Here is a 19181-nt window from a genome sequence, read left to right on the forward strand (position 1 = left end):
GTACATAACATTGATTTTTAGACCACCAGCCTGGCAAATTCACCACTTCCTGGATTTTAATGTAATGTCTCTCCCACTCCAAGGGTACTGCTCTGCTAACAGTGGACCAAAGAAGATGGGAAGATCTGAAGAGTCGACTGAAAATTGCTCAACCTCTCCACCTGCCCCCACGTCCAGGTACTTAAATACCAAAGTTAAAACACACAACAAAATGCTCTGGAAATTTTCCTGAAACTGACTTCAGAGAAAAGAGCATCACGCTCAACATCATGGAAGCCACGTCTTTGCCCCAGTCTGCTGATTGATTGTGTGCTGTTTGTGTGCGCCTGTGCATTATTAGGCAGCACCGGTGTGATTAATCCATATTTAATAGACAGCGTTTGATGCTTTGAGGGATTCATCATGACACCCAAATGATGACTTGCAGCAGTAGTGGAAAAAAAACTGAATATGATGATGAATAATGTGAACGACTCAGACACTGAATCATGCCTGTTTTACAGAATTTATGAAACGATTTTACACCTCAAATGATGCAAGCTGCACGCTTTATCGACAATAAATTCACAATTACTGTTTGGCAACCCAATAAATGCTTTATACAGTGTCTACTTAAACATGGACTACAATTTTACGCAGGAGTATTACACACACACATACACTATTGCTCTTCCTTTTGAGATGAGAGTCGTGTGAATGGTTGGAGGCTGTGTGGGAAATCGCCTTTTGGCAGAGTTGAGGCTGAGAGCTAACAGAAAATCAATGGCTTCAGTTTTAGTCAGCAGTGCCTCTGCCTCCAGACGCATCAACCTGACTTTGATCCACATCCAAAGGCCCACAGCACTGGCATCACTCACTCATTCACTGCTAGTAGATCGTTACAGCACAGAGCCAGCCTTTGCTCACTGGTCAGACTCAAAAGTTCTTGCAAAAACTGACTCAGAGGACGGTGTGATAACGTTGCCTGAGATCGCTGTTGTTAAATCTCCATTGGTGGATTTCGAACTCACTGCTGCGAGAAAGGACACTAGCAACAATAAAGTTTCCTCTAATGAGAATTCTGACAAATAAAGTGAACACAAACTACAAAGTGCTCTGAGAGAAAATACCAGTGCCAACATTGAAATCTGGATCTGTTCTAATGTGCATATGTATTAGCACTTTCAATATAGCTTATTCTAATAGCTTTTTCACCGTAATCACTATATTTTGAAAAATTCACATCAAAGCTGAAAAGTAATCTATTTCACAATGTTAATTGATAAATAATAGGAGAAAATAGAGTGTGAGAGTGAATGGTTGTTTCAAGGTGTACCCCACCTATTGCACTAGGTCAGCTGAGATTGGCACAGCACCCCCGTGCCCCTCATGTGGAGGATATATCGGTAGACTATGTATAGATGGAGGGAATCTTATATCCCTTATCTCCCTTAATAAAATCTGTCCCAAAATGTTATGGTTTCTTCTTTGGGCCAAACCCCGAGAAAATGTGTTCAGCAGGTTTCGTTTAATCCTGCTAACAACAAACAGCACTGGAGTTACAGTCCCTTTGGTAAACCAGAAGTGGAAAACGAAGCAGAGTTTCATAGAGTTGGTTAAAGTCAGGGTGTGCTTTGGTAAAGACCAACAACATTAGATAAAGTCGTTTTTTTTTTTAATCAGGGACTAGTTTTTTTGGTACCATAGAGAAGATAATGTGATCGCCAATGTTGTCGATCATCCAATCTACAACATTGTAACGCTTACTGTAAATGGTCCGTGACTGCCATCTGCAGGTCACTTGGATGCACTACACCACTGGCATGTAAAACTCAATCATTCAAAGCTGATCACTGATTAGATGAAACACTTTGGTTCCACGTTAACGGCCTGAAACAAACCAATAGTTGTTCCACAGGCTCCAGTAAATCTTTTTTTTTTTTGTTATTTGCCTGACAGAGAATGGTGGTTTCCGGGCCAAGATGTATGACATTACTCAACATCCCTTCTTCAAACGGGGTATCGCTGTGCTGGTGTTGGCACAGTCAGTGCTGCTGTCAGTCAAGGTCAGTCTCTATATATCACCTTTGAACATGCATTTCCACTCAGTTACTGAATGTCTGCCTCTTGTTTTGATTTATCTACAGTGTAATGCATTTTAATTTCATTTCCAGTGGGATGTTGATGATCAAGTAACATTTCCCCTCGCCACCATGTCGGTAGTCTTCACCTTCATATTTGTTCTGGAGGTGAGTCTGTACACATCCTCACTCACCCCACTTTGTCACAGTATTAATTAATTATTTCACAATAGCACGTTGCTTGGATCAAACCTTTGCCAAAAATAGCAATAGAACTGTCAATGCGGTTTCATTTTGAAAGTGATATTTGAAAAAGGTGACTTTGTGTACTTTACTACTTTGAAAGCCCATCTACTTTTAACTATCTTTTGTTTTTTTGCCTTCAACCTAAAAGCACTGAAAACTAAAGGCTGTGTGTGTCATATCCATTACACTGAAAGCAGTAAGGTTGAGGATCGTACAGTTTATTAGTCATTCCAGATAGAATCTATTACCTGGTTCTGTCGAACCTCTGTGGCAGTGAAAATGACTATCTTTACCGTGTGAATTTCATTTCTTTATTTGATTAGGACAATGCACATTGATCAACATATCAGCAAAAGCATCGACGTAAATATGCTGGAGTAAGCACATTTGCTACATTTCATCAAGGCAGGTGTCATAAAAAATCAAAGATATATACATATACAGACAATACAACATGACAGCTGGACAAAACATGTAGAAATTCCACACAAGTCAATCCCGATTCACACAAAGGTCAAAAGTCCATACACAAGACAGAAAAACAAAGGGGCTACCCATGAGCGGGCAGTGTGTTCCAAGCCTGTGTCCCTCTGATGGACACCGTCAGGTGTTTGCTCTAATTGTGTTTTTAAGGAACAGAGAAGACGTTTGGCCCTACTTTAGTGTATTAAAAGTATAGTCAGTTAAGTATTATCTAATAAAAACATCCCCAAACTGTTTCAAAAGCCAGTATGTATCGCCTAGAAAACTCATCTCTATGTACTCGACTACGTAATACTGATTGATTTATACATCTCTCTGAGGACAGAAGTACATCTAATGTTGTGTTGATGTTGTTAGGTGACCATGAAGCTGATAGCCATGTCTCCAGCGGGTTATTGGCAGAGCAGACGGAATCGCTATGACCTGCTGGTCACATCACTGGGTGTCATCTGGATTGTCCTGCACTTTTCACTTCTGGTAAGATTTTTTTATTTATTTTTTTAATTGAGGAAGTACATATATATATATATACATATATATCCATGTTTGGCAAATAGAATATATCAAAAATATCTGTATTATTTTTTCCAACAGAATGCATATACCTACATGATGGGTACATGTGTGATTGTCTTCAGATTCTTCACAATATGTGGGAAGCATGTGAGTATGTTTTGTGCTTAAAAAAAACAAACACATTTTTCTTATGAATTGTGATTCTGAATGTGCGTTCGTTTGTGTGTTTCACATATGAAGGTGACACTGAAAATGCTGCTGCTGACTGTGGTGGTCAGCATGTACAAGAGCTTCTTCATCATCGTGGGCATGTTCCTCCTCCTCCTCTGCTACGCATTCGCTGGCGTTGTTCTGTTTGGAACTGTCAAGTATGGCGAGAACATCAACCGGTATGGACGTCGCTTCCTGTGTGGTGCTGTTTGCTTTTGTTGATGAGCTCTGCAGGTTGTGTGAAATGGCCCAAAGTGAAACACATTTGTAGAGAGTTTGTCTAAATGTGCATTTCCCCCACAGGCATGCCAACTTCTCCACAGCGGGCAAGGCTATCACCGTGCTGTTCCGAATTGTGACCGGGGAAGATTGGAATAAAATCATGCATGATTGCATGGTAAGATGGGCGATAGGTCCAGCACTTACTCCCACAGACAAAATACTGTACATCATTCGTTTTGTATTTCGTCCTCATTGTTCTGCTTCCCCGGATACAATGGAGGTGAAATAGATTTGTGTTGCATACAGCACGATTATCAGTTGCTGTGGTTACTCTCGGTTGTTTTAATGCTCAAAGTATACGTGTACAAGTATAAGTGTCCAAAGTATAATTTGTTTATTTTTTGTTTTTCAGGTACAGGCACCGTTCTGCACCCCAGATAAGCATCGCTATTGGGAGACTGACTGTGGCAACTATGCTGGAGCTCTTATCTACTTCTGCTCTTTCTATGTCATAATCGCTTACATCATGCTCAACCTACTTGTAGGTAAGTGTGTCACATTGTGGGAATAAAAACAATCTGTGCACAAAGACACAGAAAGGTTGACATTTGTGATGGGTGTGTGGGCCAGATATGTACATTATGTAGGTTTCAGTCACTGTGCTACCCCAACAAAGGAAAGCAAAAAAAAAACAGTTGCATTGTGTATATTGGCACACAAATAATTGCTTGATGCACCAGTGGAAACTGGGTCTTTATTATGTGCTAAGTATTTTGATTTTATACTTTATATCATGTGTAACTGCAGAATTCGAAAAGCACAATTGTGCACGTGTTGATAAGGCATCTCTCCAGAAAGACAACGAGGTGTCCCATCAGAGAAAAAAATTTAGTTAAGACCAACAAAGTGCTGTGTCTCAGGATTGTTTTTGATTAAATCCACATATTGCTCTGTGATCTATGCATTGTTTCTGTAATCTCAGACATCACAGACTTTTCCTTGTTACAGAGTCTATGTGATAAAGTAAAATCCCATGCACATGAAGCAATGAGCTTTAGTAAAAAAAATGTATGGTATATACGTAGATTTCCATATGTGAGTATTAATCTCACTTTCTATAACTGCAGCCATCATTGTGGAGAACTTCTCCCTGTTCTACTCCACCGAGGAGGACCAGCTGCTGAGCTATAATGACCTGAGGCACTTCCAAATCATCTGGAACATGGTGGATGACAAACGGGAGGTGAGAAATTAGCAATAGGAAAGAGGATGAGGACACAGCGGAGGGGAGATGATGATGATCATATGGCCACGAGCGATGGATAATATAGAGAAAATAAAATCTGCACAAAAGCTAATGAGACGGGCTGAAGGGAATGGAGTTTGGCATTGAATAATAGGAGAGGAAGTAATTAGAACAGTGGGTGATGGATTAAAAATGGAGACCTCCTCCTATTTGTCTATGGTGGCAGTCAGATTTTTTTTTTATTCCTTTTACAAGTATGGGCAATTATATCATGCAGAACAAACTGCGGCCAATGTACTATAAGACATGAAGGCAGTATACTATTGGTACGGACACAACCCAACGATATTCACCTCTCTCTTATTCCATTGAAACACAACAACGTTATGGTTTTATATTGTCAAGTTTAAAATTAATGACTGTAAAAAAAAAAAAGTAGAATAAAGATTGACTGACTATTAGTGGTAGCAAAAGACAGCCAGATTCTACATGGAAATAATGAGATGCCATTCATTAGTGGAGAAAAAGCTGTTTTCTTATATTTGGAGCATTAGGCTGACAAATGGGACAGTAAGAGGATTCAATTTCAAGTTTTTTGTGAAAACGTCTGGAAATGATTTGACACCAAAACGGCCTCAAGAATACAAAAACAGCTGCTGATATTTCTCTTCAGAACTGAGCTGTAAAACATAAAGATTTAATCCTGACTGTCATCTTCAGTTTGAGCTCGACTTTAAAGATTTTAAAATCTCTCAGCCTTCTGACTGCTGCCACTCTTCTCTCCAGGGCGTGATTCCAACATCCAGGGTGAAGTTCCTGCTCCGTCTGCTCAGAGGCAGACTGGAGGTGGACCTGGACAAAGACAAGCTGCTGTTTAAACACATGTGCTACGAGATGGAGCGACTTCACAATGGAGGAGACGTGACCTTCCACGATGTGCTCAGGTGATGAGAAAGAGTATTTAACAACCATCTCTGTCAGTCCCATTAAAGATATCCTAAATTCTACATTTAGAAGCATTTGAATTGCATTGTGTACGTCGTCTGAAGCTGGATTTGTAACAAATCTTTCCTTCTCTTGTGTGTGGGGCTCCGTGTTCATCCAGCATGCTGTCATATCGCTCAGTAGACATAAGAAAGTCTCTCCAGCTGGAGGAGCTGTTGGCCAGGGAACAGCTGGAGTACACCATTGAAGAAGAGGTTGCCAAGCAGACCATACGCATGTGGCTCAAGAAATGCCTCAAACGCATCCGGGCGGTTCGTCCCTCGACACACGTCCCTTTTTTTCTTTCTTTTTTTTTTTTTAACCTTACTCACGTGCATATTGTTTTCACACTGACCACTCATGTCCGTGTGCACTTACAGAAGCAGCAGCAGTCGTGTAGCATCATCCTCAGCTTGAGAGAGAGCCAGCAGCAGGAGTTGAGCCACTTCCTCCACCCCCCCAGTATAGAGACCACTGTGCCAAGTGAAGACCACAATACTAACAACCCAGACAACCCGTCACAGCCTGAGGTAAAGCCCCACACACGCACCATGGCTGCGCATACACTCGCACATGGTCACAGCTTGATATGTAGCAAGCACATCATATAATCGGCAGGTGTGCGCTTGCAATGGTGAAACAAAGAATGTCTCCTCTTTGTTTAGATGAGTGGTCTCCAGCAGTTACTGAGCCCCACATTGTCAGACAGAGGAGGCTACAGACAGGACTCTTCAGACCTGGGGAGACCACAGAGGAAGCTGGGACAGTGGCGGCTCCCTGCAGGTGTGTATGCGTATGTGTGTACAGTCTGTCGCAAGATTTGAAGTTTTGTGAGGGCATTCTGTCAAAGCGAGAGTGGAACAAAGCTTCTCCTCAAATAGGTATGTACATATGGAAAAGCCACATACTGTATATGTGACCTTGTAATTCAAATAAAGTCACCGCGCCAAGTAAAAAACAAGCTGTTGTTGACAGTCTGAAAAGACACCAAGGCCCCGTTGATGCAGAGCTGAGAAAGAAATAAGGACAACAATGTATACATTATATCTATATGTTTTTTTCACACACACACAAAGAGTCTTTGAGCACCCTTTAACATTGCTATATAAATACAATGTATTACTATTGTAATAAACAGAAGCAAAATAAATAAAAGTTGATCAAAATTGGGTAATATAAGTATTGGTGAGGGTGTGATAGAAACCAATAGGGGCTTATATGAAAATGCACACTAGCTGAAATTGTAGACACCAATATAATTAAGACATTTTAAAATGTTTTTTTTTTTTTAAATTTCACAGTAGAATGACCAGAGTATTAGATATAATAATTATAATTTCTGAGGTAGTGATCAGTATTGTACCAAATTTAAATATTTACACACCGGAGTATTCTTTATTGTTTTGTTTTGTATGCAGTTAGTGACACCAACGAATCAATTGAATGCCTGTTTTGATTTCTGCAAGATTGTGCCACGGTATTTCATAGAATACTGACTCTGAGAATACTGAGATGTTTCATGTAATGAGAATCTTCTATGTGTGTGTGTGTGTGTGTGTGTGTGTTGTGTCAGGTCGCACAAGTGTCAAGTCCATAGTGTGCAAGATGAACCCTGTCAAGGATGAGGCTTCTTCGGGGTCAGAGGTGAAGAAGTGGTGGACCCGTCAGCTGACTGTGGAGAGCGACGAGAGTGGCGATGACCTCATTGACATTTAGAGACGTGTTGCACCACATCCTGCAGGTTTTTTTATTTAATAGCGGGAAGTCCTGCTGGCTTTTATTTTCCCTTATCTCCCCCATCAGTGAAAATAAGGCCTTCTCTGTCCTTTCTGATTTCTGTGAGACATTTGTTGCTGCTGCCCTTGTGACATGCGGCGACGATTTCAAATCTCTGGGATAGGTATTACTTTTGATTTTCCAGCGTTATGACTGCTGAGGTTTTCTATGCAGGTTACAGCGGACATGACAGGAAAGGACCAAGAACCAAGAAGCTGCTGCTTATGTGTTTTCATTGTTCTGACACCTGTAATGTTGCTGATGCAGCTGCCGTTCGTTGTGATGTCCTTTCAGGTCAAAGCTTCATCTCTGTTTTTTTAGACCATGTCTCTGATAACGTCTCCTCTGTTTTTCAGTATGAACTGATTTTCTTAAATTCCAATTTTCTTATTGTAACTTTATACTTTAAGCAGGACGCTTGTTCTTGTTGGTCGAACAAGCTAAGTAAAATAACTTTTAGATCTATGACTGTGAATGTAATTACAAAAGTAAATACACAGTATCTTATGTATTTGTGTGGAGTTGGAAATGATGACAGATTTTATAAATGATTATAATTTATTTATGAAGTATTAAATTATTCTAATAAAGGCCTGATTCGCTCAGGTATTTATGAGCAAAATAACTGTTGGATTTCATTTCATTGACATTACATCACTACACACCGTAAAAGACATTTCTCAGAGGTGACTTAGACTAAGAGAATCTAATTGATCTAATAGATGAGAGCATTTGGCACAAATGTGGTGAATAATTATTATTTTTATTATTTTGCTTGTGAAAACTTGTCACTTCAGAGGTCATGAGACGGTTTTGACTTCCTGACATGAGGCATTTTCCTTGTGTGTGTTAAATGTCACTCTCTATGTTATCATTATTATTTCTAAAGCACTTTATTTGTATGTTTTATACTTATATTTAAGACTTAACTAATGTTAGTATAGCATTATGTTTTGTATTGTGTTTTCTGTGTTAGAATCCAGTTTTATTGCACTAGAGAAACCCACCGCTTATTCCATCATTTCTGTGACAGTAAAGGTTTTCTATCTATTCAATCCAGGTAGAAAAACCATTTTGAAATACTTATAACCTTTTTTTATTATTTTGGAATGTTTATAATAACAAACATTAGCATAATTTTGTAGAAAGTACACAAAGAGATTTCAAATCCTTAAATATGTGGGGAAAAAAAGTATTTTCTTGCTGAATTTTTTTATTCCTTTTATCTTTTACTTGCTGGATTCGGTCCAACATGGTGCACACGCTTGAATGACTGAACTGAATGAGTCCTGTCTTTTTCGGGCTATTGCGTTATTCCCTTAGAAAACATACAGTGCCTCAGATAAGTTCATGATGTTTTTTACCCAGTGATTCAATTCAATCTGCTGGAAATGCAATTAACCGTGTATGAGTGAAGGGAAACCAAGGATTTGACTGATGCAGGGTGTTTTCGAGGGGACAGATGCTGTTTTGAGTGATCCTCCTTGTAAACATCTGCTCAGATCAGAACACTGCCCTCTCCTGGATACATGCTGAGCTGCCCTGGTAAGTAGCTCACCATTTTTCTTACCATGGGGTCCAAACTCTGTTCTTTTTACATTGTCCACAATGCAACTAGGAGAAGTGTCGTTCTTCCTGTAGTTCCTGGGCTGTGTGGCTGCTCTACTGTAATACTTTATATCGTACATACTCTCCTATTGAGTCATTGCCGACCCTGGTGCCCAGTTTCCATTTCACAGCAATGACCGATGATGACAGGCCTGTCATCTCCTACGTGCAGTTTGCTCTGGAACTAGATGAGCACAGTTTCCAACCTGCCATCGAGGTCAGCATGAGTTCGCCGTGCACTGAATGAAATGTATTCCATTTCAATAGACACGCACACACACGCTCACACCCTAAGTTCAGCACACAAACACAAAAGTGTGAGTACATTATCGTCTCAGTTTATCCCTTGTGCTCCTCGATGTCGCTACAGTACAGTGCAAACCAAGTTTGTCTGTCAAATTCTGCGATCACTGGCATTTGGATGGGATTGGACTGAATGTTGGTCTCATTCAAGCATGTGAATAATGTGGAATAATGTAATTGCCTTTTATCACAGCAGATATGTTTCAGCATAAAAACACAGGTTTTTACTAATGACATTAATTAGAGTTCCACTTCAGTTTTAAGAGAGCCAAAGTTGTGCTATTGTTGAAGTTCAAGTTTTTGTCTGAACAAAATGTGTTACTTTAAAAGTGCATGTTTCCTTCGTTTCTGGATGTGCTACAATAAAGAAATAATTGGTCATTATAGCATTGCTAAATCAACAAATCTCTCTTTTGCACAGTACTGTATTTCTCACTGGTTACTTGATGAGTTAGGTTTGAGCTAAGTGTGCACACGTCCATGTTGCCGGCTGTAGCTAAAGCATTTCCCCTTAACAAGGGCCCTTGTTGGACACAGAATTAGCCCATTAAAAAGAGACAGGGTCTTCATTTGTCCTTTCAAAAGCCCAGTAAGTTTCACAGTTGATGGAGTGCGTATGAGGTTGTCTGGATAATGAATGCTGAGGAAAGCTGAGAGAGTGTAGAGAATGAGCTGCCGGTGGGACACCTACTGACTCTATAGAAATCATGACTTACTCACACATTCCTGCCTCTCGATGACTGAGTGCTCCCCCCCAACATATGGTCCTGTAGGGAAACAGTGTGACATCAGCCCTCTTGCCAATCAACTGCCGTTAATTTATCTTTCTTCGCCCTTTCTTCTCCTCAGCTATTGCCTCTTAAGCTCCACTTAGCTCAGAACTAGCGCATCAAAGGGCTTTTTTCTATTTTTTCTCATTTTCGCCCTGTGTGGTAGAACACTTTTTTGTCTTTTAATTGCCTCTGCATCACACTGGGTATTATGGTGCCTGTTGTTTTTACCCTCTCGATTGTAATTTGCCCATCTCGTCCTTATGCATGTCCACTGCTTATTCGGGGCCTAATTGAGCCACTTTGGTAATTGAGGAGGAAAGTTCCTAAGAGCAGAGGGAATGGAAAAGTGTCTGTGAGTCAAGATTACCTGCAATTAAAGAACATGATGGCTTTGATGGCTTCGTCCCCTCCTGTTGAGATGTCACTTTCAAACCGCGGCAACAGCCGTAGCATCGTGCAGACAAGAAAATACCTCTGTTGCTGCAGACCACTACACACACATTCAAGGTACAGGACGCATCCCATGCTGCATGCATGGCATCTACACACACACACACGTGCATCTCCAGTGCAGTTGATGGCTCTCTGCACAGCTAAAGCACTGGAGTACAGGTGGATGGAGTGTTGGATGGAGTGTCCACAGAGTGTGAATTTTATTGTAGGCTCTGAGGTGTCTGGCAGAGACAAGGTGATGACTCTGTTTATCAGCTGTGATTGCACTTCAGTGTGTAAAGTCATGTCTCTTTGAATGGCAGACTCAATAAATCTGATTCTTTTGGAAATGTTTACGTTCACTTTCCATCATGGCTACAGGTATCTTCTCTTCAAATGCATTTGAATGTTGCGGCTCCTTTAACTGGTGTAAATGCAACCGTACACACTGTAAAGATGTGAGCGTCAGACAAGAGTGGAGGCACGGTAAGTTTAATCCATTCAGGCAGTGATGTGGGCCTCAACAGTCAGACTGATTAGAGTAAATATGAGGTGAAGGAGGGTAAAAGCTTTCTCTTGCTCAGCTCCTCACGGCTATTGTGTCCTCTAGACATTATTGAGAGTGCCTGCAGCCTTGAGCAATTAAAGTAACACAGACAGAGGTTAAAACAGGGTGAATCTCATAAGGGAGCCATTGTTTTTAAAGGCCAAAATGGCACCCGTTTCAAACGATGCACAAGATAATCTGGCTCATACTTTTCTACAGTATTGACTCATCGTTTGTTGTTTTGAAAAAAAACACAAACATTTGTTTGCTTCTGCACCCTCTTATGGATCTATTTTTTTCCTAATCATTGCTGTGTTCCCCTTTCGCTCTTCGTGTTAGATCGCTGTTGGTGAGACGTTACCTTCTCTCAGACACATTCTTAGCCTCTTAACTAAGGTGGTGGCAGTGCAAATTAGCTGCATGTATTTCATGTCAACATCCACCGCAGGTCTAAGCCCGATCCTGTCCCTGTGATTTGAAACAGATGGCTACTACTACAATAAAAAAAGTAGCAAATTATTTTAGCAGCAGGCAGCAAAAGCAATTAACAACTGGCATAATGTGTTGATTAAAATCCATTCCAGTTTCAGTGAAGAGAGAAAGAAACTCTAATTTTCCGCTCAGTCAGCTGGCATACATCCACTGCTCGAAGTACACTGACCTTGACCTGACCACAGCTGTCATACAGCTCACTCACAGAAATATGTGATTCTATGACCCCATTGTTTTTCCGATTGGCGAGAGCCTCCCGCAGAAAGTCCCAATCAGTTTGCTCACTTGCTCAATACATGTCAGTCACGTAGCTCATTTTTCTGCACACTTTTGGGTGAAATTGAGCTGTCATTCCAGTCTGTTTAAACTCAAATTCAAGTTCAGTCAAAGCTGTCAATTCACCGCTTTCACCCCCCCCGTGCTTCATGATCACCACATCTGATCTGAGACGGGATCTTTTCTGCCTAATTAGAACGAAAATCTCTTTCCACCACAAAAGTTGTATTCAAAAGCCTGTTTCATGCTTGAAATGTACCTGGTGGATTTAGATTTTGGCTGCTGCTGCTCCTTTGTAAATATGATGAGTGCAGGAAGTCTTTCTTAGGCCTTTACCTCATGTACCTCATCAGCAGCAGTCAATTGCTACCCCACTGAACAGTGAGCACCAAGTGAGAGGCTGCACTTTGTCTTTGAGCCAGGAAACCACATTTTCACTAAAGACCTAATCAGTCCTATTCATCCGGCTATGGTGTTCTCGTACCCCAGTCCTACACCTCGCTTTGGTGTCTTTAATTACTGGGAGACGGGCTTTGTCTGATCTCGAGCCAAGATTAGAGTATGAGTGGCAAATTCAGAAAGAAATCATACAGGCTCAAACCAATTCATTTACCCACCAATCAAAGTAGAAAGGCTTGTAATTGCAGTGAAAGGGTAACAATGAGAACCTCTGTCTACTTAAGTCTGAGCGCTGACCATTTCATTAGCAGGGGATAATGCCTACCTGCAGAGGGCGCTGTGCTCAAGCTATTTTGTTTTTGTGGGGCAAGCAATCCTACAGATCACAGCGAAAGCATGTTTTAATGTGACTGTAGCCTTTGGTGAGACATTACCTTATAATTTTGTGTTTTTAACTCTGCTATTATGTCTAATTGTGCATGAATATGGTGTTTGCGAGCACAGGGGCAGAAAATGGATGTGACATTAAGAAGAGGAAAAGCATTCAGACTGCAATCTGCCTCAGAAAATACCATTGAAATGTCCTTACAATAAAAAAGAGAGCAAAATTGTGAAGGGACATTGTCTTGAAAGAAAAACTGGTATAGCACTTGAGATTATTTTTCTCCATACCTTTGTACAACAAAATGGACTCTGTCTGGTTTTGTGTTTCTACTCAAATCAGGGAACTGTGGGAGTTTTGTGTCTGCCTTTCTGCTTAGAGGAAACAAACAAATTACAGTAAAGCAACAGTGGTTCAAGCTGAAAAAGCCTGGTGCTCGGACTCCATCTGTGCTGTGCACTACAACACTGCGCATTCACACAAAAGAACGACTCGTGTTGGTTCTTATTCTTCTGGGATCAGAGAGAGCCTTTACTTTCAGTCACTCCTCGCGTGCTTACCTTTTCCTCCCCTTCACAGAGAAATCAAGAATGATTTTAATATATGTATTTTTCAACTGCCCCTTCCTCCCACTGTGTACAACCTACTTATTTCAAGCCCCGGACCTGGGCATGTATAAAAGCCCGATTGAGAAATGAAATGGTGATGACAGAGGCAGAGAATTATAGAAAGCTGCTGCCGACTGACAGAAACACCCACGGGCTGCAGAATGGTATAGTTTGTGACAACTCAGGTACCAAACTGACAACTTCAGTTTTTCTTTTCCTTTCTTTTTTTTTTCTCCTTTACTTCCTCTTTGTTTTGGTACATTTGGAGATTGCCAATCATGCTATCAAAAGAGAACACTGTTGTCATATACTTTGTTTTCCAAATCTAACCTCCCCCTGCTCCACTGTCACTCTCTATTTTTCAGATTCCAAAAATTCAAGCTTGTGTAAGAGGTAATGTGTACACACACACACACACACACACACACACACACACACACATGCATGCATGCTCAAAAGAAAACAAACACAATCCAACATCAAATAGTATCAAAGAGAAAATCATTGTCCTTCCTGGATTGTGTGATGTTACAGATTGTTTTCTGCTCGGCTTGGCACAGCTCGGATTTTTAAGACAGTGTAGATCTGCAGAAAACAAGATTTTGATATTTGGCATAACAACTTCACAGCAATTAATTTCACACTGGGGAAAGAACTTGAAGGGAAACAGGAACACCTAAATGTCTGGTCAGAAGAATCGTTGGGATACATTTGTTTTACTATTCTAGCAAATTGAATTGGGTTGAAACAGTCACCAGCATTTTCTACACAGTATGTGCCTGTTAGCCTCCATACTCACACTGGAAACAGTTATAAAAGGAAATGAAGAAAGAAAGTACGCGTGCCATCAATTGAGTTGCAGCACTAGGCCGGATCATCGAGGTTGAAGTTAGTCTCTATTCTACCTGATGCGTGCCTCACCACCTCCACACAAGTCCTTGTTACTGGTGTGGCTCCGCAGGGAGTCAAGCGCAAACACAGAGGCCACCAGAACTGTAGCGTTATTAGAATAGCTAACTTAGTGCATTCTACAAATGACTGAAGGCAGTGGGTAAGACGTAATGGAGGCCCAGGGATCCAGACTCACTGGAGCACAGACACTGGCATCTGTCTCTGGGTGAGAGAAGGGGAGGCATCCTGGAGTTCAGGCTGCCTCCACATCTGATCATCTCTGTGCTTTCAAGTACACACAAGTGCTGCATTTTGATTTCACGTGCATGTCTGTTACAAGTGGGCAGACTGTTGCATGTGATTGACTTGGAATAGCTTCCACTGGCATCAGTAGTCTCAGTAATGATCCAGAGCAAATATAATTAACATCCTCTCTGAGACTTTAATGCTTTATTTAATTTGATGTCAAATGAATAATAATAAAAAAAATGAAAAAACATCATATACATCTGTGTGTTGGAGCTCCAACATCTAGTTAGTGAGATTTAAATGTCTTACGATGACAAAGGAAACTCTGTAAGCCTTTTAAGGCCTGTTGGACTGAAGCGTACCCACAGCATGATGCTGCCATTTTTGGCTAGACAACAACACCCTTATGTGAACTACTGAAATTACTTCTCTCCCTAGCTGTGGGGGATTTTACATGAGAACAAAGAAATGTGACTCAAAACCCAGCTGAATCAAAAAGGTGAACAGTTGACTGATTAGAATTTCCCGTATTTGTTGTTTTGTTTTTCCAAAAAGCACAGAAGGTGAAGAGTATAACGATGCTGACAAAATACAAATCCACACAATCACAGTTACTGGCCTGTGTTATGCTATTGTTAGACAATACCAAGTGTCAGTGACTCTGGGGTCCAACCACATGTTCCATAATTTATCATCTATTTTCCTCTATATCGGATTTTGTTTCACAAAAATATCATTATTTTTTGGTTTTGGGTCCTCAGTTAAAAGTTGACTCACATTATAAATCATTTGAAAAGTTTCTCATAGATTTTTATTCAAACAGACTTCTTTTTGCAACCAGCAGAGTTGCCCCCTAGTGGCTACATAATATATTTTCACTTCCTTTTTGGCTTTAGGAAGAACTCTATGTCCACCTTTTATATACGGCCCATGGTACTTCAGCTTTGTTGATGGTTCAGAACAAAACATCAAAATCATCATAATGTCTCTGCCGCTTCTCGTTGTTTCTGTTAATGGCTTGAAATATAATTTCAGAATAAAGATGCACATCAGAACATGGTACAACAATCCCAGACCACTTAAAACCCTCTTATATACGTGTTGTTTAAAAGTAGACTAAATTCATCACAATTGCGACAATGTCTCCGTCAAGTGAGCATCACTGCACACATAAGTGTAATTCATCACTGGCTATTATTGGCACTTACGCAGAGTGAGTCACCTTTGCTCTCTTCATCTCTTCTCTACATTCAGTCCTCGGTGAAAGACGGGAGTGAAAATGAGTACTGCCATTTCAGAGAACATTTTTGAACAGAGAAAAAGGATGAACAGCTGAAGTGAATTCTGTGTTAAACATTGTGAAGAAAGATATTAATGAAAACGGTTTTTTGGACTCATCTTTTTTTCTTGTCCTGCAACAACAGGAGGAGCCATCGCAGCATGACCAGTTTTTGCTTTATCAAGGACACAGCATCGGTGCAAAGAAGTATGAAGTTGTTACCTGTGGCCTTAGTTCTTATTATTATACTGATTCTTACATTTTCCAAATCTGTCTAGAGATTTTTTTCTCTATCAGTGACGATATCAGATCACCCCAGACACCTTACTTCCTACAGTAATGACTTCTCAGGTCAAGGTTTACTTTGACATTTAAGAATAAATGTGCCATTGCCTCACAATGACCGAATTATCTCCTTCATGCTGTGCCAAAGATGGAGCAAGGAAAGAAGATCATCAGTTAAGTATAACGACGAAAGGACTCCAGTTGACTAAAGTGCCGGTTGCATATGATCTTAAAAATATTGCTCCATGTAAAGCAACTGACAACTGCAGGCTAAACAGTTCTTGACTGTTCTGAACACTAATGACCCATAAAGCCACACTGCCACCTCTACTTGACAAATGGCAAATGTCAGCGGCATATTCTCCTGGTAGGCATAATTTTATTAAGTGCAAATATCACTGTGCTCCTTAGGAGACACTGAAAGGTTAGACCAGCAGCTGTAGCAGTTTCATGTGTATTAGCCGGGATTTTGCAGCAAGTCAGGCTCCCCTGAGTTGATGGACACAACCAGTCAAGCATGAGCAGGGATTCTCCATCTAAATGCAATAAGCAGAAGCTTAGGCTAAGATCATGTTTATTTAAAAGCTGAGGGCAATAAACTAATGGGGGACAGTAAGGTAAGGGGGGGTGGAAAACAGTATAGAGAAGAAAGAAAGTGTGAAAAAGGGAAGGAGAGAGAAAACAAGAGACTGGTGGCACATAGAGGGGCTGATCATTTTTCCTATTTATTGGCTGTGGTAATTTGTTGACTCACTCATCCATGCAGGGTCTTTATGTTTAATGCAGGCCTCCAGAGGGGAAAAGAGGGAAGAGAGAAGGGGGTAGGAAATGGAAAGAAGGGCAATAGGGAGTTGGGGGGGAGGTAGGATGGATGAATATCAACCCTTAAAGTGGGCCCCACATGCTAATGGGCACTTTCATATTAGCCTGACTTTGCTCAATACACCTGCCGAGGATCAATGTCCACAATCTCCCCCAACGACTGGTGTGATCTTACAGGTGGTGTGTGCGTATGTAAACTAGTTGTCATAACCATACAATGGTGAAGTGCGTTTAACATTTTGTCATGAGGTCCATAAAGAAGCTATGATTTATAATATATACATTTTGCCTGGTATTGTTTCTGCTCCATTACATAACGTGTGTGTGTGTGTAACATTTGGTGACGTTAAAGCAAAACTATCAGACCTGACGGAGGGAGCATTTATGTGTGTACAGCTGCAAGAGGCAATGACCGACTTCTTTGGCCAGAAGGATTTACTTCTGAAACATTTCATGAACCCTTCTTTGTGTTTTCAGTCATAATCAAATACTTGACTGAAAACTCTAAGATCTAAACACAAATAACAAATAGTCGCGTGGAGCTTACTGGCATAAACAACAGTGTGTGAACTAATTAGACAACGGTATGAATGTAACACACATTTATTTTATATTCAGTTACGCAGTACAGCTCTAATCTAATGTTGATATTAGTAACACTCGTGCTTGCCATGTGCCGAGTGATGAACAGAGCGTCGAGGAAGTGTGATCTTTATCTTAGACCATTCAGATGCACACTATCACATTAGAAAGACATTGTTCCCTTCTGGTACTTGGAGGGTGGCAGAGACCACACGACAACACGGAACAGCACTGTGGAAAAGTACCTGCATCCTTATTGGCATCTCGCTAATGCTGTGTCTTCAAGACTGAACAGGAGCTGCTATCAACACATAGGTCTTTTGTACATTTAAGAGGCAACAACCAAAACCAGTGCTCTGACTTTATTTAGCTGAGATGAAGGTAAATTCCCCTGGGTTCAATTTTACCTGAAGGGGCTTATTGAATGGATGTAGAGGGCAATTGTTTGGGTGGCAGATCATCTACTGTTCACTCCACTGCGTTCCTATTATTAGAACGGCTATAATATATCCGAACTCTAAGTGAAATCTACTTTGAATATGCTTTCTTACTGTTGTTCTTTGTCAGTGTAACTGCTTTCACAGGGCCCTGCCTCGTCTTAACTTTAGAACAAAGATGAACTTAACATTTTAACTCTCCAGATAAAAGTCTTTGCCAGACTTTGTCTATTTTTAGGCTTCTTTGATGATTTATCCAACTCCTCGATACATGAGCCAAAGGTATTTTGTTGCTCGATCGAGCATCTCTTGGGGATAAGAATGCCATTAAAAAAAATCCCAGCAGCTAACAGCAGCCATGGAAGCTGATGTACATCTCATAGAGGAATCAGTGGGCTGTTCCATACACCCTGCTGCCTAAAATAGCACGTCTCTGAAACTCCATGTATGCAATTTTTGCAAAACATCTGTGCCCCTCTGTAAACCTTCCCTAGTGTTTGGTAAAATCTGCCTGCAGAGCATGAGTATGCACACACACCAACGTGTGTTGGGCTCCTCAGGGTGTCCTTGGGGCTTGTGTCTCCTGTATGTGTGCATTCACTGGTGCAGGCATGTGTGTGTGTGTGTGTGTGTGTGTGTCTCACCGTGTCTGTGTGCAAGTCCCCAGCCACTTTCCAGTATCACTTCTCGGTGCTCTCGCTGCACTAGGGCTGTCATAAGATAATATGACAGGGTGTCAATCATGCCTGGGCCTGGGGTGTCATGGCGACAAGAGGGTTTTTGGTGGAACACTTTTGTGAGCAACACCAGCGAGACGGCCACAGCAGGGGCCGCAGTACGAACAAATCAACTTAACCGCACGTCCGGGTCTCGCACATCCTCTCTTTTTTTTTTTTTTCTACAAACCCCCTCTGGTCTCTCACTTTTCCTCGTTGTCTAAATCATGACCCCTGTATGAAAGGCCCCAGTGGGGGTCACATGCCAACAACATGTTCTTCCATACCCTAAGAGAGTCAATCCTGGCATAGTGGATGACCTGAGTATCCGTCTTATCTCTGTGCCCAGAGGCCTAC

The 19181-nt window shown here is 41.0% G+C and overlaps 1 protein-coding gene across 5 annotated transcripts in view; it reads left to right on the top strand.

Annotated features, from left to right (window-relative positions):
* Positions 1 to 8368, top strand: part of nalcn (sodium leak channel, non-selective) — a 62669-nt gene extending 54301 nt beyond the window's left edge. For all 5 annotated transcript variants that reach the window (XM_044016826.1, XM_044016834.1, XM_044016827.1 and 2 more), the window contains 14 exons: positions 84 to 177; positions 1939 to 2045; positions 2154 to 2228; positions 3147 to 3266; positions 3384 to 3452; positions 3546 to 3694; positions 3819 to 3912; positions 4150 to 4282; positions 4865 to 4980; positions 5770 to 5927; positions 6089 to 6239; positions 6348 to 6497; positions 6633 to 6750; positions 7541 to 8368. In XM_044016826.1, coding sequence (XP_043872761.1) covers positions 84 to 177; positions 1939 to 2045; positions 2154 to 2228; positions 3147 to 3266; positions 3384 to 3452; positions 3546 to 3694; positions 3819 to 3912; positions 4150 to 4282; positions 4865 to 4980; positions 5770 to 5927; positions 6089 to 6239; positions 6348 to 6497; positions 6633 to 6750; positions 7541 to 7683 — 1677 coding nt within the window. In that variant the 3' untranslated portion in view covers positions 7684 to 8368. The remainder of the gene's footprint in view (positions 1 to 83; positions 178 to 1938; positions 2046 to 2153; positions 2229 to 3146; positions 3267 to 3383; positions 3453 to 3545; positions 3695 to 3818; positions 3913 to 4149; positions 4283 to 4864; positions 4981 to 5769; positions 5928 to 6088; positions 6240 to 6347; positions 6498 to 6632; positions 6751 to 7540) is intronic.
* The last annotated feature ends 10813 nt before the right edge of the window (positions 8369 to 19181 follow it).

The sequence above is a fragment of the Solea senegalensis genome, linkage group LG2, assembly GCF_019176455.1.
Source record: "Solea senegalensis isolate Sse05_10M linkage group LG2, IFAPA_SoseM_1, whole genome shotgun sequence".
Taxonomy (NCBI): Eukaryota; Metazoa; Chordata; class Actinopteri; order Pleuronectiformes; family Soleidae; genus Solea; species Solea senegalensis.